Source organism: Labeo rohita, chromosome 9, assembly GCF_022985175.1.
Source record: "Labeo rohita strain BAU-BD-2019 chromosome 9, IGBB_LRoh.1.0, whole genome shotgun sequence".
NCBI lineage: Eukaryota > Metazoa > Chordata > Actinopteri > Cypriniformes > Cyprinidae > Labeo > Labeo rohita.
The window spans coordinates 1,766,391-1,791,457 of NC_066877.1; the positions used below are offsets into that span (position 1 = coordinate 1,766,391).

The 25,067-nt window shown below is 35.6% G+C and overlaps 1 protein-coding gene across 3 annotated transcripts in view; it reads left to right on the plus strand.

The window, feature by feature from the left end:
- Nucleotides 1-25,067, plus strand: part of kalrna (kalirin RhoGEF kinase a) — a 211,187-nt gene that overhangs the window by 66,108 nt on the left and 120,012 nt on the right. For all 3 annotated transcript variants that reach the window (XM_051120073.1, XM_051120074.1, XM_051120075.1), the window contains exons 2-3: nt 16,675-16,749; nt 19,626-19,740. In XM_051120073.1, the coding sequence (XP_050976030.1) occupies nt 16,675-16,749; nt 19,626-19,740 (190 nt within the window). The remainder of the gene's footprint in view (nt 1-16,674; nt 16,750-19,625; nt 19,741-25,067) is intronic.

The window sequence follows — 25,067 nt, forward strand, 5'->3', positions numbered from 1 at the left end:
GATGGTGAATCTGATTAGTGTCCAATTAGTTTTCATGAAGACAGTGAAATTTTGCACGTGTAATTCCGCTAGTCAGCTTTTCCCATTTCCCCAATGGGCATCGGCTCTTATTACCATGGCAACAAAAGAGCTGAAATTTGTGATGGTGGCCTTGTAAACTATTTGGCAGAATTCCAGAACTCATTCATTAAATCTGTGTGGCTTCCAGGGAAGTCACCTGCGTATTACATATGTATAAAGTATGTATAATATATACATATGTAATATGTGTAAATTAATGACAGAAAGCTGTTTCATCCCTTTTTCAGTATTAAACAAAATGTAAGTATATTTTTAATCAGTGTTTTTGTAATCAGAAAGGATTCCTTAAAAATCACTTGCATTGATTTAGTTCCCTATAGCAACTGCAACATAACTGCCACATTTTTTCAGTTCCTGAATGTTTTTCCCATTTTAGCTTTCTCCTTTATCCTAAATTGTTTGCTGCTATCTCCCAGTTGGTGGATCTTTATCTTTAGGATGTTGTTAATGCAGTTCTGACGGGAAAAAAAAAAATGGATTGCTTCAACACAGTAGGTCTGTCTTGAATGGCTGCAATGGAATCATTAAAAATCAATTACTCTATGGAGAAAATGAATGGGACTTTTAATTCTGGAACCCGGGTGTTGTGTATTGTCTTCTAAATGAATTATGCAAATCAGTTAATGAGGAAAAGAAAATAAACATGGAATTCATCTTCAGATGCAGGAGTTTTTGGAAGGTGAGTTGTGCATATTCTTATCTTGTTTGCACCTCACAGTTCCCCTTTCTTGCAGACCAGAAAGGTTTAGGAATACAGCAGATTACACAATCTGGCATACTTTACTGGGACTGTACATCATCACCAAAATACTGTTATCCAGGCACCTGAAACGGTTCTAACTAGGGTTTGGAACATAGTTAGTGCAGCCTTACTATCCTGCAGTTCTTCATTATCTTGAATATTAACAAATTCTCAAAGCTTATGGGAAGTGATGGAGGAGCAGAGAAGAAAGAAATTGACATTTATCTAGAATATATGTGCTGTCATTTATCTCAGTTAACATCTGTCAACATTTCTTAATGAATATTTGACATCTGGTAAATAGACAGTAGTACAGTAAAGGTAGTTTTGAGTAGTTTAAGTGTGTGTGTGAGTGTGTTAACCCTCAGAAATGGGGTGGCACTAATGAGTGGTGACAGTGACTCTGCGGATAACAAGCTTTCCCCGCGAGACTGATTCCCACTTGGGATATCAGGTTCCCTCAGGTAGCTTTGCATCCGCTCCTCACCAGCAGAAAAAAAAAAAAAAAAAAAACTAATGAGGAGCGATCCGGCATTAGCATAGCATTCCATCTACTGTTGACAGTCCTGTTCGTGTAGCTAGAGCATTCACATGGGAATCCCAATTTATTCCGAGTGTTACTGAGACCGGCAGGACAGACTGGAGCTGTTCATGGCAGGTCAGCGAAAACTGTGGATGTTCACTGAAATTATTCTTGGAATATTTGATTTTGTGTTGTGTAGTAGCTCTATGTTTATGTTGGGTTTTTCAGCACTGGATACTACTGTCACTAACAATGAGGATGACATGGTACATTGGACATATACCATGGTATTGTTTGAAATACTATGAAGTATCATGTACTGTAAAACACAAGGTACATCAAAACTATAATCATTAAAGGAGAAATCCACTTCCAGAACAGAAATTTACAGATAATGTACTCACCCCCTTGTCATTCAAGATGTTCATGTCTTTCTTTCTTCAGTTGTAAAGAAATTATGTTTTTTGAGGAAAACATTTAAGGATTTTTCTCCATATAATCGACTGATATGGTGCCCCGAGTTTGAACTTCCAAAATGCAGATTAAATGCGGCTTCAAATGATCCCAAATACGGTTGTAAACAATCCCAGCCGAGGAAGAAGGGTCTTATCTAGCGTAATGATAAAAAGCGTTATTTTCAAAAAAAAAAAAAATAAAATAAAATTTAAATTCTTTCTAATCTCAAACGCTTGTCTTGCTCTCCTTGAACTCTGTGCATTCTGGTTCAAGACAGAGCTAGGGTATGTCAAAAAACTCCAATCGTATTTTCTCCCTCAACTTCAAAAATCATCCTACATCGCTGCAGAAGTACTTACCCAGTCTTTGCAAAGTGAACATGCAAAGAAGATCAAACATCCTTAACAAAAAAGGTAAAACAGCGATATAGGACGATTTTGAAGTTGAGGAAGAACATGAGATGGGAGTTTTTCAACATACCCTAACTGTCACGAACTGGAAAAGAAGTTTAGGCAGAGCAAGACAAGACTAGTGTTTGACATTAAAAAGTATATAAATTGTATCATTTTTATGAAAATAACATTGTTCCGCTAGATAAGATCCTTCTTTCTCGGCTGGGATTGTTTACAACTGAATTTGGGATCATTTGAAGCCACATTTAAACTGACTTTTGGAAGTTCAAACTCGGGGCACCATATCAGTCCATTATATGGAGAAAAATCCTGAAATGTTTTTCTCAAAAAACATATTTTCTTTATGACTGGAGAAAGAAAGACATGAACATCCTGGATGACAAGGGGGTGAGTACATTATCTGTACATTTTTGTTCTGAAAGTTATCTTCTCTTTTAAGCACTATGGTATATATATATATAAGTAATGTGGTATTGTTAACTGACACAATCACTGTACTATGGTACCACTACTGTACTTTTGTGTACAGTGGTGAAGAAGCTTGTAGCAGGCAATATGTGAATGTATTTTTGTGTGAAGTCATCATACCCATCTGAAGATCTGAAGGGAATATCAGATGTCTTGTTTTGGGGTTTTGGTGTAACAGCTGCAGTAAACTAATTTATTTTTCCTGTGTTTCCTCTTGAGCAAGAAAGATTCTCTAAAACACATGAGAGTACATATGTCTGGCTAGTTCATAGACTGTACTTAATGTGTTTACACCTGGTAGTAACATCTATCCCAGGTGGTCCGATCACAAGTGGTCAGCAGAGACAGATTACAGTTTACACCTGGTATTAACACACATCTCAAATGCATATCATGTGACCACTAGTGATTGAATTTTCTGGGGTTTTTATGTTGATGGCATACTGAAGATCTGTGGTGTTTTGTGGATGCATATGCATGCCTTTGGAAAAAAGAAGTGTGCTTAGTTGTGCTAAATGTGTAGTGTACTTATTCAAATGATAAATAAGCACACTTTTAAAAGTGCGTTTTGCAATAATGTTAAGAATGTAAAAAATTAGAAATTTTACTTTAAAGTAAACTTTACATAAATATGATTTTTTTTTTTGCCAAACTTTAAAGAAGTACACTTATTTTGACATGTACTTGATTATAAATTGAACTGTAGTATGTTATTTGATATGGCATTTAGTTAATATATTTTAAATGTACTAAATCGCAGCTTCATCATTACTAATGTGTAATAACAAATATTTTTTTTAAATGCATACTAGTTTCAGTAGAAATGACATTAAAACTAATTTAAGATAACTTGTCATTGCATTCAGCAGAACATGTAACCATATTTAAAATATAATGTAAGTAATTATGAAACTACATATAACAATGTACATACTCAAGCCCTACTAAAGTAGGTCCAAAAAGCACTCTAAAATTTGCCTAATTGCATTTAATATAAATTTAAATTAACTATAATAAATTTCCATTTAATCACAGAGCATCTGAAAACATTAGATTCAGTTTGCACTGCTTTTTGAAAGCATGCTAAAGTGTTTTTTTTTTTTCTTTTTTTTCTCAGAATGGTGGCCAAGATGTCAAAAGATTACTTGTTTCAGCTCTACTAAGATTTATTCAGACATCTATCAACTGGGCTTCTTTTTTGTTACATTTGTGTTTACAAATTTGTAAAGGAAACAAGCCCTATACTTTAGCCATAAATCTCCAATAGTTTTAAAACTACCTCAGCAATCCGTAACTGATGGCTAACTGTATTTTGGATGGTTTTCATGTAAAAAGGAAACACGGCTGTAGACGAAACATAAAGAGATCCAGCTGGAGATGTTGTGATGAATACAATCAGAGAATTGACTGATTATTAATGAAAAGCATATGGATTTCTCCCTCATTCATATAATAGCTTGCAGACTTGCGGGTATCCCTTTGTTTTGAAGTTCAAATACAATATGTGGTTATGTCATTTATAAATTGTATCCTGTCGGTCTAAACGGTATTTGTCAGAGACATAAAGGCTTTTTCACTGCAAATAAAGATAAAATGAAATCAACATATCAAAGCCAGTGCACCGCTGTACATCTTTTGCCTCATTAATTATTAATTAACTGCATTTTACGTGCTGGAAAGAGAATGGTGTATCTGTGTGTGTGTGTTAGAGAGAAGCATAACTTTTGTTTTTGTCCTTAATCAGTTTAAATTGTATGAATTGGTCCATGACACTGAGGGGAACTATGGGACAGCCAGAAGTGTGTCTTTGTCAAAGACTTTGTTTCGATGTCTGTTCAGGTCAGCAGGAACAGTACATACTGTAATCTGCATTACGATAAGTGCATTTACACACAAACACACACCTATTAATGCTATTAGGCGAGATACAGGGGTTAATGTAGCTTTGTTTAACTGAAATTTAATGTGCTTGTAATGATGAACTCAATATGGTGCACATAAATTATTCAATTGTATTAAATTATCCTTTGTGATCTCATTAGTATTCCAATATGGTTGCATTAATAGTCATAGATTTCTGTGCATGTACATGTCTTTAAGCTTGGCTAGAAATTGATTATGTACAGCTTTTAAAGTTTAACCTGAGTATAACCCTAAAATATAACAATCCCAGAGCAGAAACTTCAATTATCAGTCAACAATTGAGAAACTTTGTGTAAGAAATGTATTTAAATTTGGGGGCACCAACTGAAGACACATTTTGCATCCCTGTGAATAAAAGTACACTTTAGTGTACATTGCAATTAAAATCAAAGTAGCAGGTTACATTTTGGCACTTTTTAAAAGTGTACTTAAGTGTGTTAAGAAATATAGTCATTACAAGTGCACATTCAATTCAGTTAAGCACATTTTTTCACAAGGGTAAATAAAGCCAATATTCTGATTACTTGTTTATTACATATCAGCATCTTTAAAATGTAAGAATTGTGTGTAAGACCTGAACTATACTGTAATTAAATATCTCCACAAATTTAATCAGAGTAAATCATGTGTAAGTACTTTTCTATGACTATATTCGAGTGTCTGTTTGTGTTTATTTGTTTTATGGATACATGCTCTGTTGTAATCCGAGTCACTGATTGATTATCAATTTCCCTCCATTTGCTGTTATGTCATAGACCTTGGTAAGAGAGACTTCATACAACACACACACACAGTCTCATGGCCTCCTTCCAGCTATAATCTTTGTACAATCTTGTCAATATGTTTTGAGCTTCTGATTGGTCAGTATTAATTACCCACCTATCAGAGAGACAGATGATGACTGATGATGTCAGAAAGAAACAGACAGTTTGTGCATATATGTGTGTGAGTATGTGTTCAGTCAGGAGTTGATGGTGTCAGGTGAGGTCACCACATGTATATATGGAGATACAGGTGTGGCATGCTGTCTGCCTCTCTGATCAGCAGAAAGACAGGTATTTACACAGCTTACACACACACTTCACTGTTTGTTTGTCTGCATTGTACTTGTATTTGGATGTGTGTGTCCTGTCTAGTATGTGTTGATGTGTCATGTTGAGGTGCTGATTGTATAACCTACCATTTCACTGGTTAATGCTGTTGCATGAGTGTTTTCAGTAGGACATCTAAGAAAGTGACAACAAATTTGACACCATTCTCTCTTCTGACCAAACAATCAGTCTCTCAGTATATTTCTTCATTTGGAATGTCATAGAAATGCTTTTGTGGATTATATCATGTTCTTTTTGAGGGAAAATGGGAATGCAGAGAGTATTCACCACAACAGAAGTTTAAACAACTATGACAACTTCTACCTTTGAGAACCTGAGTAATAATTAACTTATTATTTATTTATGTATTTATTTACATTTTTTAAGTGTTACAACAGTTGTCATTTTTTTTATATATATATATATATATATATATATACTTTTTTTTCTTTTTTTTTAAGAAGCAGTATGTAAGTAGAAAGTAGTGATGTTTCAGAAATACACTACCAGTAAAAAAAATTCTACAGTAAGATTTTTAATGTTTTTTTTAAGTCTCTTCTGCTCACCAAGCCTGCTTTTATGTGATCCAAAGTACAGCAAACACAGTGAAAATTTGAAATATTTTTTACTATTTAAATTAAAGGTTTTCTATTTGAATATATTTTAAAATGTAATTTAGTCCTGTGATTCCAAAGCTGAATGTTTAGCATCATTACTCCAGTCATTTGATCCTTCAGAAATCATTGTAATATTTTGATTTCCTGCTAACAAACTTTTATTTTTATTATTATGTTAAAAACATCTGAGCAGAATTTTTTCAGGTTTCTTTGATGAATATATAGTTCAGAAAAACAGCATTTATCTAAAATAGAAATCTTGTGTAGTTTAATGTTAATGTCTTTATCATCACTTTTGATCAGTTTAAAGCATCCTTGCTAAATACAAGTATTAATTTATATATTAATTATATAACTGGAATAATGATGCTGAAAATATATCTTTGATCACAGAAATAAATTACATTTTAAAATATATTCAAATAGAAAACATTTTTTTTTTTTAATTGTAAAATATTTCACAATATGGCTGCTTTTGCTGTATTTTGGATCAAATAAATACAGGCTTGGTGAGCAGAAGAGCAGAACTTCTTTAATTTTTAAAAATCAAAAACATTTGACTGGTAGTGTACAGAGGGCCCCAAAATGCATTGGCTAAGTGAAATCTTTAACGCTTCAAAAAGAAGTGTTACAGATGCCCTGGTCTCTATTAAAGCTATTGGATAATCATGGCTTTTTTAAATATCACTTTATAAAGACATATTTTTCTCTTGTGTCACTTATCATGACAAAAACCCCAATTTACTTTTGTTAAAATAGTGTCTTAACAATGGAAACACTGCAAACATAACAGACATTAGATGCATATGGCTTATTTGGTTAGTTTATTCATGTGGCTGTGGTGTGGTTTGACTGTGTAATGCTGGTGTATTGGGTTTGTTGTGTTTTTTTTGAGTGACATTAGTGAGGTTTGGTCGCTGCGGGTCATATTGGCGGTCCTGGTGGCGCATTGATTCCCCTCTCAGCGTCTAATTAGCAGTGTGACATGCATTCTCCATCAATACTTCATAGATTTTTCAGTGCTTTTGCATGTGAAGGGTGAGGGAATGTCATGAGGTTTTGGTTGGAAAACTGAGAGAAAAACAAGAAGCAACTTAATGAAAGGATGAAGGCTGAATGAGAGATGGTGTGCTAACTGTTGCTGACATTTAGAGTATGCATGTGGATGTGTGTGTGCATTTGCATTTTCCATGGTGTGTGTGTGTGTGTGTGTGTGTGTAGGCCAGAGGATAATTTATTTTTTCTGATTTCTTTTGAGTGTAATCATGACTTTAATTAGCAATGTTTGCTAAGGCCAGCATTATTATTACTATTGCTTGGGGTTAACTGCTAACCCAAGTATTAAACCAACTGTAAGTCATGAATAATACCTTAGATCATATGGTTTATTAATAAGAGGTATATTGTTGCATCTCCAAATTATCAGGCTGGAAGATAATCTGGAAAAATCTGAAAGACTTTCAGCATGATAGTATTGAAAGTCAAGACCTGAGTCATATTTAGAAACCAAAATAGGCTATAACAAAGATTTTAAGATGGGGTCTTTTAAGTCGGTCATTAAGCAACGTTCAAAAAGACCCTGCCAACCACCCAGAACACATTAGCAACTGCACAGCGACACACTAACAACAATCTCATATTATAGTAACAACACAGCAAGGCACTGACAAACACCAACAACACTGTATCAAGGTGGTGGTGAGTTTTGCAATGGCAAGTGCCACTTGCAATTTCCACAGGCAATGAAACAATCTGTGATCAATCTTGTTACGAGCTCTGATTTGCATTCATTTTCCTCAGTACAAGAACCTAGGAACTCTCTCTTTTGCTGTCTCAGCTTTGAAAAAGAAAAGTACTTACGATAGAAATAATATACAGTTGCAACTGAAATTATTCAACCCCCCAGATATTACACTACTTTACAAATACAAGTTTTCTGAAAATCCAGGACTTAAAAATGGCATCTATAACAGATTACTGGCATATCAAAAGTGATAATGTCAATATATAATGTAATATTTTTAAGTTCTAGGATTTTTTAATAACTTTAATAATGTCATAATTATTCAACCCCTATTCAACATTGCTGTTTTTTAGTTAATTACTAGTATGGTATGGAACAAAACTGTCAGAAACTGTATTAGAAAACAGAATTAGCTTGAACATCCCTTGTGAAAAATCCAGCATATGCTGGTAGCTATGTTTTGATGCTGGGATGCTGGTTAGGTGTGTTTTGATGCTGGTTTAAGCTGGTCCTTTGCTGGTCTGTGCTGGTCCTTAGCTGGTTTATGCTGCTCCTTAGCTGGTTTATGCTGGTCCTTTGCTGGTTTATGCTGGTCCTTAGCTGGTTTATGCTGGTCCTTAGCTTTTTTATGCTGGTCCTTTGCTGGTTTATGCTGGTCCTTAGCTGGTTTATGCTGGTCCTTTGCTGTTTTATGCTGGTCCTTAGCTGGTTTATGCTGGTCCTTTGCTGGTTTATGCTCGTCCTTGACCAGCAACATGACCAGCATAAACCAGCAAAGGACCAGCATAAACCAGCTAAGGACCATCTTAAACCAGCATCAAAACATACCTAACCAGCATTCCCAGCATCAAAAGCTCTCACAAAAGCTAAAGAGAAGAAACAATTTTATTACTTTATAAATTCAACGGCTACATGAAGATTTCCAAGACACTAAAAGTTCCTAGAGACACAGCTGGCAGCCTTAATCCTTATATCTTAGCTTAAATTGTATTGTACCAGTAAAACTTTGAGGGAACTTTCCTGTTGGGGCATCTTGCTGAATGCCACTCTGGAACAAAAACATAAAACGCTAACTTTAATATGCTAAAATTTATTTGGATAGACCTGTGGAGTTCTGGAAGAATGTTTTATGGAGTGATTTGACCAAACTGGAACTTTTTGGACCCATGGATCAGCGATATATCTTGTGCAAAAAAGGCAAAACTTTGGAGCAGAAGAACATCATCTCCATCGTCAAACATTGAGATGGACTAGTCCTATTACGGAGGTGTTTTACTGTAGCAGGAAGTGGAAATCATGATTGTATGAAGGATATCATAGATTCTTTGAAGTATCAGGTCATTTTGGCAAGAATTATGATGCCTTTGGTGCAAAGACTGAAGCTAATGATCAATGGACTTTCCTGCAGGACAATCATCCTAAATTAAACATCTGAATCTACATATGCTTGGTTCAGTGATCAGTCATAAAATCTTCTTGAGTGGGCTATTAATTCTACAGATTTAATTGTCATTTAAAATATTTGGTTGAATCTGAAGAAAGCAGTAGCAAAGTGAAAACCAAAGATTATCAGTGAACGCTTTTTCAGGCAAGGAATGGCCCAAGAATGCAGTAGAGAGGTGACAGAAGCTTCTAACCAGCGTTTATTCGTGGTTTTAAAGAATAACAGATTCTGCACCAAATTTAACTTTTGGGGGTTCAATAATTTTGAACATGAATGTTTAGAGCCAATTATTATTATTATTATTATTTTATTTTATCTTTTTTTCATTACTCATTAGCTCACATTCTCAGAATTACTCAAACGTGTATTAATAAACTTTCTCTAATAGTCTACTGATGCCTTTGTTGAATTGTTTTCACAATTTTTTTTTCTTTGCAGCAAAATATCTTGCAGGTCAAGGTGGTTGAATAATTTCAGTTGCAACTGTACTGAAGACTTTAGGACTAAAGTACAACTTTAAATGTAATTTCATTATTACATCAGTTGTCTTTGAAATATGGTTAAAGCGTACTCCCAAATGTACTACAAATATTGAAACTTGTATGTAATTTTATATGTAATTACACCTTAGAATTGATTGTCACCTTAGAATTATATTGTTTTATCTGAAATTTTTGTCAAAATGGAGTTATTCACATATTCTTATTCTGTGACTTATTTACATTATGTGATGTTTCTTTTGTAAGCTGTGGACATTTTGGCCTTTTTTAGAAAACAAAAATGGTTCTATCTACAGAAGTCTATGAAACGCAAAAACTTTGAAGCTCAATATCTCAAAAGTGCTCAGAATGCAAATAGAACCCGATAATTCTTAAGTGACAATTTGTAATAATATTATAATTCAGTGTTTAAGTGCAACTTTGAATGACATGCTATGGTTAAAATAATAATCAAGTACTTTAGTATGTTAGTCAACAAATCAAAATAAGTTGATAAAAGTAAAACTTTCTTAAAATGCATTCAAGTGTTCCTGAATGTGTTAAGAAACATGAAAGTGTACTTTCTTTAAGTACGCATAAGTTTTTTTATTAATATTATATTTTCTGAAAATACAAAAATCTTAAATCTGTGTTAAAGATTTGATGTACACTTCAAATGCATATTCAGGACAATTAGGTGCACTTCTTTTTCACAATGGAAAACAAGAATGATTTGTTTTGTCAAGTGAAATGTTTGGGACCTCAGAAAGGTGCCTTGGGGGCGAAGAAATATTGTCATGTCACTGGCCCTTTTTTTCCTCACAGGAACGATCTTACAGACTCTCTATTTGTTTGTAATGTCATAAAGATTTATGCCATGAGACATCTTGATCCATAATCTCTTCCATTACAGAACATTAGCAAACATGTGTGTCATTGACCTGATAGATGTGCACTGAGCCATGCAGGCATATTTCAGACATCAAGTACAGTACAGGGACCCTGTCTGTCCACAACAGCTTGATTTACTGAGTCGATATGGAGATCCGTTCAAATGGGATTTGTGTTTTGTTAAATCCACTTTCTGGATTCTGTGTTATGGATTACCTGAACCTCTGTTTTACATTTCTCCCCAGGGAGAGATACAAAGCATCCAATCAGCATATGGCTGTACCTATATTACTATAAGCTATATATGCTGAGATTGCTCTGACGATATCAGTGTTTAAATGTTTCAGCTGTACTACAGTCACGCTGGAGAAAGGAGGCCAGAGGTTTTTTTTTAGTGGAATGGGCTTGACCTGGTTTCTTTGTGGATGTGTTGCTGGGGGTTACGGTGTCCTTGACAACAGGAGGCAGGGGTTCAGGCAGCTTGCTGTTTTGCTATTGAGTGTTTATGAGAAGTTTGCTGTCATTTCTTGGCTTATTGTCTCATAGTAACAAATAACTAGATTCTAGTGAGGACAACTCTCAGAGTTGGTTTGGTCAGTGTCCACTAGATCTGCTTACGTTGCTGTTGCAGAACAAATGTGGAGTCTTGCTACAGCTAGAAAATAAGCCATACATGCTGCTGGTGCGCAAAAATAGACAGACAAGGCTGTAAAACAAAAAAACACAACCACCCAACATCCCAGATCTTCCCAGCTGTATGTGTACGTGTACACAATACAGTGTAATGAATATTACTGGAGCACATTTTACAAGAAAATACCACTGTGTTTCAGTCTGCTTCAAAATTTTAATTCGCTGCCATTTCTTTGTAATTAATTGTCAAATTTGATAGCAATAAAATAGTTGTTTCTCTTAATTCTTTTTCAGTGTCATTAAAAACCTTCAGAGCTGCAGTCTGTTTATTATGTTGAGCATGAAATCCTTTGTAAATTGTAGTTTATTTTGTGACAAAGCGCTCATTTAAATGATTGTGTTGCCTTCGGTTCTGTAGACGACCCTGAAGAAATGCTCTTCCTCCCGATACGCATTCAAGACGCTGAAACATTGATGACAGTAAATGCTTGACACAACCTACGAACATTCATTCAGCACATGCCAGCTGTCTCTTAACAAAGGATAAAACTATGCTGTCTGTTAAATAGATGAAAATGAGGCCTCATTCAAAACATAAAACCAGATGAAGTCACATTCACTTCATTCACTTTTTATATAACCATATCTTAGACCTTCTTTACAGGGTCTGGGCTATTACACGCAGCAGGATCCCTCATTTAACTTCTCTGAGCACTTTCAATAATTTAATTATACTTCCGGTTTATTTTTCTGTGAACCGAAGACTAAAATGAAAAGCGAATGAGGAGGCTTTAAATGCCAGTGATGACAAATCAACTTTTTACTTGTCGAATATTTGTTGAATTGTTGTATTTGTTGTCAAGAACAGTGATTGGTATGTGTGATACATTGAAACGCTTATTCAGAACTCCTTGGCAAAGATGTGATGCTTGATGAAGTGAAACAGATGAGCAGCTGAAATGGTATGTGTCATATTATGGTCACAGTGGAGTCTGATTTGCTAACAAATTTTAGTTTTTAAGCCATTTTTTAAAACCTAGGTTAGTTTGAAATAATTCATAAACTGTTTGTGAATAACTTGAATGCAATGGAAAATGTGGTTTAGATGTAAAACTGTGAAGTGGGTTACAATATGACATGGTCTTAAAACATAAATACTAAAATACACTTAAAGTGCCATGCAGGCACATGGGAGAAAATGATTTACTAAAATGAATAAGATCTCCCAAGGGGAATTAAAGACTTTAAGTTAAACTTTATTGACAGCATTTGTCATATAATGTCAATCAGCACATAAAGGTTGAACGAATAGTACTTGACAAAGACAGCCAAAGTTATATAAAAAGTTGTATAATATTTCAATGGCAATGCTGTGATCATATTACAAAGTTGTGCTTGGACAGAGAAAAATCCAACCACAGGAATTATGTCAGTATACTTGAAAGGTATCCCCACCTCAGAAGGACAATTTAGGCAAATTTAAAGCTCAAATAACACATTTTTACTAAATAATTTATCTAAAACGCAGCATTATGTTTCTGCTTTTAAAATCCTTTGCACTTGGCCTATAGACATGCACTGTAAATGGCTTACTGTAAAGATGATTTTTTGAAGGAAATTAATGTAATAACAGACATTTTACCACCAAAATATGTTATGTTGGACTTGTGCTATATAAAACAGAAAATGAATACAGTGAAAGTGGCAAACTGACAGCTTTATTAACACCATAGAATGAAGTGAGAAATGCAAAAAAGCAAGTGGGAAGAAACACGGTTATTGATGCTCCTCGAAACATTCGTCCTAATGAGCTGCTGTGAAAACAAGTCTCGACTGATGAAATATCAATGTCTTGCTCTGGATATCTAGAAAGAGAGACTGAGAGGTACAGGAAAGTGCACTTCCCCTCTGCCCTTCATAAATTCTCCAGTCGCCTTCAAGGGGCACAGACAGTTTGAGCACTAATGCAGGTGTTTAAGTGAGCTGAGCGCAGACAGACGGGCCGCTCTTTGATCTGATGCTGTCTCTCATATTAATGGGGCTGGAGATAGAGCGGCCTGAGCTCTCTGTCTGAGCTTTAGTCTTTCTGTAATCCAATCCCTCATTTCTGCCCCATTACTGCTCCTCATCTCTCAGTCCATCCCTCACTCTGGGCCTCCTGTATTTCTCCTCATTTTCTCATTTACTCTTTCGTTCCACCTCTCAAACACCACTCAACCTGTTCTTAGAGGTAGAGAGTACAGATTTCTTTCCTAATGACTCCCACCTGATTTAACAAGCATTTTCAGCAGTTAGGGGCCATGTGCTAAAGTAGCGTTAAGGTGGTGTATGAAGCAGTATGTAGCAAAGTAAACGTTTCAAACTATAGCTGTCACATACATTTTGAATAAAAAAAATATTTAGCATTTTTAATGTAGTTTTGTGTGAACATGTTTTTAGTTTAGGCATTTGATCAAATAATGAAGCCAAGAATGAGATGTTAAAGAGTCCATTAAGTAAGAACCGGAGTTTTGTGGCTTTTAGTCCATGTGTATTAGTCTTTTAAAAGCTGAGAGAAAACAAAACAACAACAACAACAAAAGGTTTTAGAACACCAACATTTAAAACGTAGAGGCTTTTTCTTCCAGTAAAATAATGTCAGAAATACTGCCAAAATTACATTACATCACTTGCACATTTTACAGCACTTTCAAAAGTGAAATGTCAGTGACATTTATCCAAAGTCAGATCAGTGCAACATTTTGGTTGTTGTACTGTATGTATCGTGGCAGTTAGGAAATTAAATGTTCAGAGAGTGGTGCTAGATAAAAAGCTGACTTTTTTTCTCGCAAATGTGAGTTTGTATCTCGCAGTTCTGAGAAATAAAGATGCAATTCTAAGAAATAAAGTCAGAATTGCGAGATATAAACTCACAATTCCGACTTTTTTCTCAGAATTGCGTTTATAACATGCAATTGCGAGTTATGAAGTCAGATTTGTAAGATATAAACTCTATTTCCATTCAAAATTGGACTTTATAACTCACAATTGTGAGTTCATATTTCAAAATTCTGAAAACAACAGTCAGAATTGCAAAAAAAAAAGTCAGAACTGCGAGATATAAACTTGCAATTGCGAGAAAAAAGTCAGAACTGCAGATTTATATCTCGCAGAATTGCGAACTTCTGTATAAAGGTGAATGATCTATCAGGTTTGAAAATAGCATACCACCTAAACTAACCTAAATGATATTTACAAAGGCAAATACAAAACAAAAAATGCATTTGCTGAAGCAACTATGCTTGCTTCTACAAGTCTTTAAACTCTTTTATCATGACCCGAGTGCTCCACATTGTACAGTGCTGTACCAGGTGTGCAATCAAGCAAGTTTACTATGTCAGAAAAGCCATGGAGGTGGTTATGGGATTTAAATGTCACAAAGTTTTAGTTTGAAAATCGTGCACTTTAGTAAAAGTACTGTATTTTGAGGCCACAACATGGTATTGTGTAAAGAACTGTGTGGAAATAAGCCTTTTTTTGTGTTTACTGCCACTAGTGTTAATTTCAGCTCTGAAACTGCAGTTGCTAGGCATGCTTTTGGAGTTTTGTAAAAATGTAGGTAGAGGAATGTTTTCCAATAAGCCTATTGCAAATGAGAATGTTACTCACCATTGATTAAAAACACCAACTGCTGCTTATAGCTGTAGCAAGTACCAAATCTTTAGTTGTGCTTAATTATCCATGTTAAGATGTTTCTAATCATCTGCTGAACTACATCTGCATTCAATCTGATGCACAATCAGCCGGACTGCTGAAGCAGCTCTTATACTATCATGTTCCTCTCTGAACCTCTGTAATGTAGTCGTTCATTAGCAGAGTCGCCAGCGTGTCTTTAATGTAAAGATTCAGCAGGATTGATCTGCTCCTGTGAAGCAGAGAGTCCTCAGGGAGGAGTGTAGTACTGAGGAGACACCTCACTTCAGATGGCTTCATCCTCTATTCTGAGTGTTTATGATGGCTTTTATCATCTCTCTCTGAGTACTCTGCTGCTTTATGATAGTAAGATTAAAAAGTCCAGACTGAGAGAGAGGGTGGGTTGGTCAAGATGAATGGAGATAAAGAGATAGATGCGGACAGGAAGGAAGATGAGCTTGTCAAGGAGTGTACTGTAGACCCAGTGGAACATTTTATTGCTCTGGATTGTGTTTTCATAGCCCAGAGGACCTAATGGAGGTCTTAGATATCTTTATGATATCTTCATCTTAAGTATCAGCTTAAATGTTTCAGGCATTTCTCCTAAAATTCCTTTGAGGGGAAAAAAGACCTCTGATTGATGTCATGTAAAGTAATTGAAGACACAAAGTAATCGTTTCAAGTGAACAGATGATGTGATCTACATTGAACAGATGTTTCACATTATTATTAACTGTTACTATGTTTTGTATTTTAGCATGGCTGGAACACTGTATTGACCAATCAACATCCAAAATCAAAGCTATACTGTATACTGTACATAATAACTACTGTCTATGGGACCTTCTCAGTCGGAAGTCTGCATACTAGTAGGGCCACACATCTGCTACATAATCAGACGCTATCGTAGTCAATTACCATAAACACTTTTTCTGTCATGACAACTCTCTGAGATTTTGGCATGGTAATGTACATAACAATGTTAACGTGTTTGCTCTTGGCAGAATAAATCTGTTTTGCTGCTGCGGCAGAGCAAGTACTGAGAATGTAGGAAATACTGATGCTGCTCATATAACGTGTGAAATAACCACCATATATAACACACATGAAATCACCCTGTGGCAGATCTGTACAGGTAGAGCTAGGGAAGGTGGAGGCTTTCTTAAGCATGCTGCAACTGCTACAGCAAGCACTAGCTGAGTATTTGAATATTGAACAGCAGGCTCATTGGCTGCTGATACGAAAAGAACCAATCAGCTGTTCCATGTGAATAATGAACCAGACTGCGCCATCTACAGTTTCATGACAGAACTTTGAATATACTTTTTTTCCTAAATTCATTTTTTGTAGTATTTTTGTACCATGGGGGCAGAAAACTTAATGACGTGGCCATGTGGAGTTTGTGTGTATTTCCTGTTTAAGACTGTGGAAAAGTAATGAGTGATAATGAGATTTCACATGAAAATAATCTCACCTTTTCTCCTCTTTCATTCACAGGGTCTTTCAGAAGTGAAGGAATAAAAGCGTCTGATGTCCTTCCTGTGCTGAGGGAAAAAATAGCATTTGTATCAGGTGAGTGTGAGATCTGATTTGTTGATTTGTTTTGAGTGTAACTGACAAAAAGCATCAAATTTTCATTCTGTTGTTATTTACTCACTCACTCATACGTTTTGAAAATGAATGATGTTTGACATTGGGCCTTCCGCATTTGGTGTTGGTGGTGTACCAGCTGTATTACCAGCTTGTGGGGATGTAGTTGACTATGTTTATTATCAACTCTCCTGAAACAGAATCGGATCATATCAGTTCACGGTGGTCAAGCAGTTTTTTTTGTTTTTTTTTTCTGTGGTTCTTGCTGCTTTAAGATGATGAGTCAGCTACGGGTCCCGAGCAGCTAAGAGCTCAGCTTTAATTAGTGTGCTGGTTGTTGTTCACAGCAGAAAACACTAAGAAATTTACACCGAAATTTCCAGCAGGTATCCTCAAAAACATTTTACAATTAAATTTAAAGGGGTCCTGTTATGGTTTTTCACTTTCTGAATTTTAGTCAGTGTGTGGTGTGTAAAGTTACAAAGATACAAATCTCAAAGTCCACTCCAAAAGGAGATATTTCATTTTTAAAAAATCCCTTTACAAGAACTACAACGAACTACAATAATTCTTTGGACTACAGCGTTTGTTTTCCGGATGTTATGATGTCACAACGCGGCCCATTCGAATATCATTAAAATAAATCCCACCTACTGAAATTTGAATGGTTGGGGGGTGGTTAGGGACAGTGTGGTTAGGCCACTTCTGGGATGCTTCAACGAGCCACAGCGCAGTGGGTATAAACACAAGCATTGACTAGAGTGGCCGCGATCTGCTCCGGTGGGCGTGTCGGAGCCGTGCCGTAGATGTGTGCAGTATAGAGGGTCGAAACACATGTGGAGGTGCAGGTGATGTGAACACAAGCATTGATTAGAGTGACCACGATCATCTCTGGTGGCCGTGTCGGAGCCGTGCCGTAGATGTGTGCAGTGTGTGGTAAGAGTTTTATTGATCATACAGTGTAGATAGCTTCACTTATAACACGAGTGTTTTTTTAAAATGCATAAACTTGCACTAGATTAGGCTAGGCTAATCAGTGATGATGTTCTTTGCTCGTTTTTTGTAGCTGCTTTTTGATTAACTAAGGAAATGTAAGCAATTATAATAAGTGACTTACAATGTTTTAATTCAATTGTTGTCATGTTAAATACAAATTATATCATATTAAAAACATTAGGCTGTTTTTAGCCTTATGCTGAAGCTGGTTTCGGCAATGAAACTAAGTATGCAAATAATTAAATAAATTAGCATGAAAATATTATGTATCAGCGATCTCGCAGGCTGATGATAGGACCCAACACTACTGTAGTGTATTATTTACTCACCCTCCATGCATCCTAGGTGTATATGACTTCCTTCTTTCAGATGAATGCAATCGGAGGTATATTAAAAATTATCCTAGCACTCCCAAGCTTTAGAATGGCATAGACAAGTGCTTCTCTTCATCAGTCCAAAACAAGTTCAATAAAGTGCATCCATCCATAATAAAAAGTGCCTCACACGGCTCCGGGGGGTGGGGTCAGTAAAGGCTTCCTGTAGCGAATCAATGTGTTTTTGTAAGAAAAATATCCAAAAATCTAAAATCTAGCTTGCGCTAACAGTTGTACATGGAACTTGCTGCTTTAGCAAGGGCCGTGGCAGTACTGAAACACAGTCTAAGCTGTTCGCCAATCACAACGCACTGGGACAGCTAACCAACCACAACACGCGTTGTTCTTCGGAAGGCGGGCCTTCATCAAACCCGCAACTAATCGAGCCATTTGTGCCAGGCTGGGGAGAAAGGTATTGTAATAATGTAAATTATGTGAAAAATAATACATTTTTCGAACTACCATGCATAAGAGCATGTTCTGGTATACCCCCAAAACAAAAGCAGGACTTTGTAAAAGAGCGTAATAGGAACTCTTTAATGTTAGGGATGTAACGATATTATCAATGTCTTGATGTTATCGTGGTCGCATGACGATACGAAATGATAGGTCTTCCGATCTTAGGTTAGGTGTAGAGAGGTTTACTTGAAGCTTCACAGATTTTAACCTGCAGCTGTTTCACATGTTTTGGTGCGTTAACAGCTGCCTGAATTTAGTGAGCTCATTCAAGCATGCCATCCAGAAGTCAAAATATTGCATTTGACATACAGTGATTTGTGTGCTAGTTAATCTTGTGAGATACAGCAGACGTCAAATGTCTAATACAGTCACTGTCTGTCCGTCTATGATAGAATTTGAAAGCTTAATACTTAATGATGTAAAACCGCCAAAATGAGTTTTGTACGAGTTCTCTCTTACCCACATGTGTATGAATTAAATCAATCTCAAAACCAATTGTGTTTAGGACACTTTATTTTGGGAGAAATCAGGGAGGAATCTCTAGAGGTGTCAATGTTGATTTGTCAGCGGAATCTCTAACTGTTTTATCCAGCCTGCCTTCTTCCTTCCTTCCTTCCTTCCTCTTATACACATTTTTATCATGGATCCTGTTCTCCAGCTCTCCTTTTCCCCCACCATTTTCTATAACAGCTCCTAATGGTCTCATCTTCTTAGAGGTGTCATTCACTTCCGTAGCATGCACAGTTATGTATAAAAGTTTAGTAAAGCCTAAATATGAGCAATAGAAATAGGGATGTAGTGATGCTTGCCATAGACAACTTTTATTATGCTACCTTCTAAGACTTATTTAGGCCAAAATATATATAGTATGTAAACTGTAGAAAACATCCTGCAAATTTATGGTATCTATGGTAAATAATACAGTAATTCATAGTTTTTACTTCCAGAACCCAGAATTGTGACTGTATTTAGCAGCAAAATTTCATCAATTGTGATGTTTTTTTTGTTTGTTTGTTTGTTTTTTTGTAGGAGGTCGTGATAAGAGAGGTGGCCCTATCCTGACCTTTCCTGCCAGGAGTAACCATGACCGAATAAAACAAGAGGACCTGAGACGACTCGTAACATACCTGTCCACTGTGCCCAGGTGAGATTAATGTGTCGATTAACCAAAAAAACAGAGCAGATGTGAGAATTATGGATGCTAATGTGTCTCTATGCTGTATAAACAGGTCTCTGCTCTGCCCTCCTGGGCTGTTTTCAGGGCAGAGAGCCTTAATTCTAGCGTTACAAGAATCATACGGCAAAGTATAATATTAGTCTGCATTATGTATCTTATTAAAGGATCACAGTGTAAAATATTCATAGCACAGGAATTGGAATAAACTCTGCCTTTTACTGTGGTTTTGTTCTCTAAGCTCCTCACAGAGAGAATTATTCAAGAACAAGCATTTATATCCCCACAGTGAAAAGTTGTGTTTGCAAAATTGGATGCTGAATGGCATAACTCTAGTTTGACATGTCTCTGATTAGCTGTTTTGCTGGGTAATTGACATGAGATGTCTAAATCTGAAACATTTTTCAGCTTCTTCTATAATTAATTATTGTACATGCAGTTTTAATGAGCTCATATTATCTAGTGTGCTTTTAAAAATGAATGTGCACAGTTTGCTGTATAGGTTCTTATATACATTCATATAAATATGGATGACCTAATAATTTAAACCACAGAATTTTAAAATTCTCTAAGTCATGGGTTTTTAAAAGCATTTTTATATTTGGTATGGCAATTTCTTTAAAATTATCTCAAATGTATTTATTTAGCAATAGTCATTGCTTTCAGTCATTGCTTTGCAAAAAGTCATTGATTTCAGTGAAATTTTGTCTATTTATTTATTTATTTATTTCTTCATTCATTTATCAATGGTCATTGGCTGGAACCTTTTTTTTTATTTGTTGTGATAATGACTTTAAAATGATCTAAATTGTAGCCTATAAATAATATGAGCAACCTAATAATTTCATAAAATATCAAAATTCTTGTCAAAAATCATGGATTTAATAGATTTCAAAGGCTATTTTATTTTATTTTATTCATTTGTTCATTTTTTTATTTTCCAAATTATAATTACAGTATTCTTTAGCAGAAACTTTTTTATTTGTTATGACAGTCTCTTAAAAACTATCTACATCACAGCATGTAAGTAACATGACAACCTTAAACTGTCAAAAAGAATTCATAGATTTCAGTGAAATTTTGTCTATTTAGTTTTAGATATTATTTAGTTAGATAGTTAGCTTTTATCTCTTTAAAATTATCATTCTCAAGTAATCACAAACCACTACAGAAGACATGGCAGTTCACTGATCTAAAAGCGTTTGACCCCTGAATAAACTGCTGGAGAAAAATAATCTTGTCTTGAGGAGCCTTACTGCTGTGCACTTTTAAGATTTTAGGATTCATAAACGTGTGTTAGCTGGGCATAGCTGTTAATGTTAATTAAAATGTCCTATTAGAGTATTTAGATAAATTGGATCCTTTGCATTAGATTGTAAGGTCTGGTACTATGCCAGTTTTGTTTCCATTCCTGTCCGTGTGTGTGTGTGTGTGTGTGTGTGTTTTGTTATAAATGCTGGTGTTATAAATGCAGCTGACCTCACTGAGCCACTGATCAATGCTGTCACTGCCCTCAGATGTCAGCATCAAAGCCTGTGAGCTAAGCAGTGAACAAAGATGGACTTAATACAAGTTTAATTAGGAGAACGAGAGAAAGAAACTGAAGGGAGGGAGAGCCCCATCTCTTTAAGCCTTTCCCACAAACCATGATTCATCATCAGAGCTCACAGAGTTTTGATGTGTCGGTGCCCACAGGCATCTGAGCTTCTGTCCCCTTCAGCTACTCCTTAACGCGAAACAGCTTTAAAATTCACGCAGATGAAATGAAAAGAGCGATGCTGGGTCTCTGAGAGCTATCAGTTACGCTGTTTCATGACGTGATGTGGTTAAGTGTCTTACACATGTGTGTTTAGTATAGGAGGGTCTCCCTGATGTTTTTTCAAAGCATTGTTCCTCCACCCCTTGCATCCATTCTGTCAACCAAAATATATCCTTATTAGCAAGAAGAACAAGTCATCCACATCCATTACAGATGTATAAATATCACAGTAAGCACAGAACCCGGCCGGCCCAGTTCGATTTCCACTCGGGAGCAGCGCTTGCATCATCAGTGTCGGATGGATCAGTGTAAAGCAGTGCAGGCTGCTGGTTTGGAAGAGGGAAAATCAATGTTATTGAGTCAGCTTGCTAACCCCCCCCCTTCAGGCTATGATTCATGCCCTATGCTTCCTGCGCTGGCATATGATACAGTGTTTGTGACACGCTCTTTTGATTCTTGTCTGCGTTCAAGTTCACCTTAAAATGAGTATTCTATCATCATTTACTCACCATCATGTCGATCCATACCTGTATGACTGACTGGAACACAAAAAAAGATGTTTTAAAGAATGTAGCTCTGAAAGCATACTTTGAACAAGGGGTGTAAAGCTCCAAAAGGACAAAAAGCATCATAAAAACATCCATCTTGTGCTTAAATTCCAAATAAAACATGGGTCTGGAACAGTGGTTAAACTGAATTTGAAATTAAAGGTAAGGTAGGCCGTTTCAAAGAGGCTACAGCAGATGATATAAATACATATACATACATTTAGACCACTTAACTTAGTGAGTGCTACTGAGATGTGAAGAGACGTTTAACCAATATAGCAAAAAAATGTTCTTGAGCCAAACCACCTGCTCTGCCTTTAACACCAAATGTGAGTAAAAATGGCTTTTCTTGATTAAATAAAAACTCCTGGACAACTGACCAAAGACAACATTGGAAAAACAAAACATGGTCAAAGTCATGAAGTATAAAAACAATACTATTTTTTTCCCTTAACACTGAGAAAATCTGGTGTAGAAGTCATGACACGAAGAAGAAAAAAATAGATATAATGAAAAAAGCAAAGAAAACAATTTTTGTAATAAGTAACTTTATAAAAATGTTTGGGTGTGAGTGTGCCCTAAGTTTATTCAAGTGTGCTATTAGTATACTTTTTTTTTTAAATGTACTTCTCAGAAATGTGCTTTAGATACTTCTCAGAAATATACTTAAAATGACATTTAACTGTACTTATACTTCAAAAAAAATTCTAAATATATTTGAGCTATTCTTGTTCTCCAAGAATCCATGTTTTCATTGTTATATGGTAGGGGGCGCTATTAGGCTACACATCTTCTGTACAGAATTTCCAAAACACATGGCAAGAAGAAACCGAAACAACAGATGCTTCCACGTTTTTAACACGATCACCAGACATAAAACACTAACAGCATCAGAACTGTGTAACGTTGTGAAATAAAATGTGACCCATGAGAGGTAATAATGACTGTCAATCTTTGGAGTGTTGATCAACTCCATCTATGTTTTGTTTATCACTCTGAATCCAATTCATAGTCTTTTTTTTTCAGCTTTTTGTTCAAATTTTGTTAATTTATTTCTTTTATTTATTATTATTTATAAAAAAATTTACCCACATTCAGGTGCTTATAAAAAAGAATGGATGAAGCTAGAATAAAATGTTTTTGTTTACAAGCAAATACCCTGTTCTTTCTTTTAATGTTTTGTATGCTCAGATATTCATATAACAAAACATATACAAATTAATACCTAAATGGGGTATGTAAGTATGATGTAAAGTTCACTTGAAGAAAACTTATGAGTATACTTGCAGTTTAAAACTACTAAACTAGTAATTTACTGAGACTATACTTCAAAGTGCACTAAAATGTATTTAAAAAAAGTATTTAATTAGTAAACTATCAGTATACCTATAAGTTCACTTTTAGTACAGTTTCAGTACAAACTAAAAAAAAAAAATAGATACAAACTAGTAGTAACTCAGAGTTTACTACTGTTATACTTAAAGTATACGTTTATATACTAGAAAGTGGGCCAATTTAGTCCCAAGGAGTATTGAAAGTACACTTACAAGAATTCTAGTAGTACACTGACATTTGTATACTTACTACATAAAATATGCTTAAAATATACTTGAACTTTACTTAGGTACACTTATGAAACGAACTTGAAGTATATTTATTTTTGGTAAGGGTGTGTAGTTTGCGTAATACAAAAAATGTCTAATTATTGTTAAATTATGTTTACCACAGACTTTATTTTGCTCATGAATAGCAAAACCTCATTATAAAAGCACATAGGAAAATCTCAAGGGAACAGCTGCAGCACACTATATCTCGTTTTTTATCTCCCATGTCATGTGCGTCATTCTGTAAATAAACCAAAAAGTTTCTTCTTGCATCGTCTTAACTGCAGAGTTTCACACATTTGTGAGAAAAAAAAAAGAAAATGATGAAGAGGTCTTTGATAGCATTTGGTGAAAGTGCAAGTTCTTTGTTTTTCTTGAGTTAGTTTGTGTGGGATGAAGACTCAAAGTTGTGTTAAGTGTTTATGTCCAGCTATTGAATTACTCAACACAGCGTGGCTTTGGCAGTAGTTTGTCCCATTGCAAGAGCAAAGTGTTAGAATTTACGACTGTTGTTTTTGACTTGTTTCCCACTCAGACCTCAGAATGGCAGGAAATGTAAGAGGCTTCTATGTGCCATTATGTAGTTCCTAATCACACAGCGTTTTTACTGACATTCTGTCATCTTTATTTCCCTCTTTGAGGTATGCGGAAATCTGTGTGTTAATTTTACCATCACTGAAGCACTAGTGGGCTATTTTTATCTTCCAATCTCTGCGCGCTACTTCAAAAGCGTGAGCCAGAAATAGACGCCGTGCTGTTTCCGCTTAACCTGATGAGAACAATCCTCCAGGAACATTTTAAATGCTGTCTAAACAAATCACCCAGTCGTGCTCCAAGATGATATTTGGTAGAAGAGATTGTGAGTGATATCATTTATATGGAAATTCAAGAACCAAAATGGCTTAAATGCAGTAATGGGGCCAAATGTGCAGCACTTTGGGGTCTGAAGGACACACTGGCACTCCTGTACACACTCTTGCTCTGTCTCATTGTCCTTTTCTGTGGGTCAAGTGACTCATTTGATATGAGTCAGACAGGAATACTCATCAAAAGTGGCCCACATTCTCGGCATTTTATTTAGGAAGTTCATAGAAGACAAAATGCAATATTTGAAAAGAATTTGAAAAAATTGGTAAAAAGGCTGAAAACTATACTGCTTGAAAATGTTAGTGTGGGCACATATGTGAGCAGAGGCAGACTTAACCAAAAAGTGAGATAAGCAGCCGCTTAAGGCCCCGGAAATCAGGGGGCCCCATTTGATACTTGTGATTGTGACAAATGCTCCAGTGTGCTCCATTTGTGTTTGAGGTTTCTATTTGCAATGTATTTTTGCAGCATTGAACAGTGTATCCAGTATTTGTTGATTTTTTTTATTTATTTATTTTT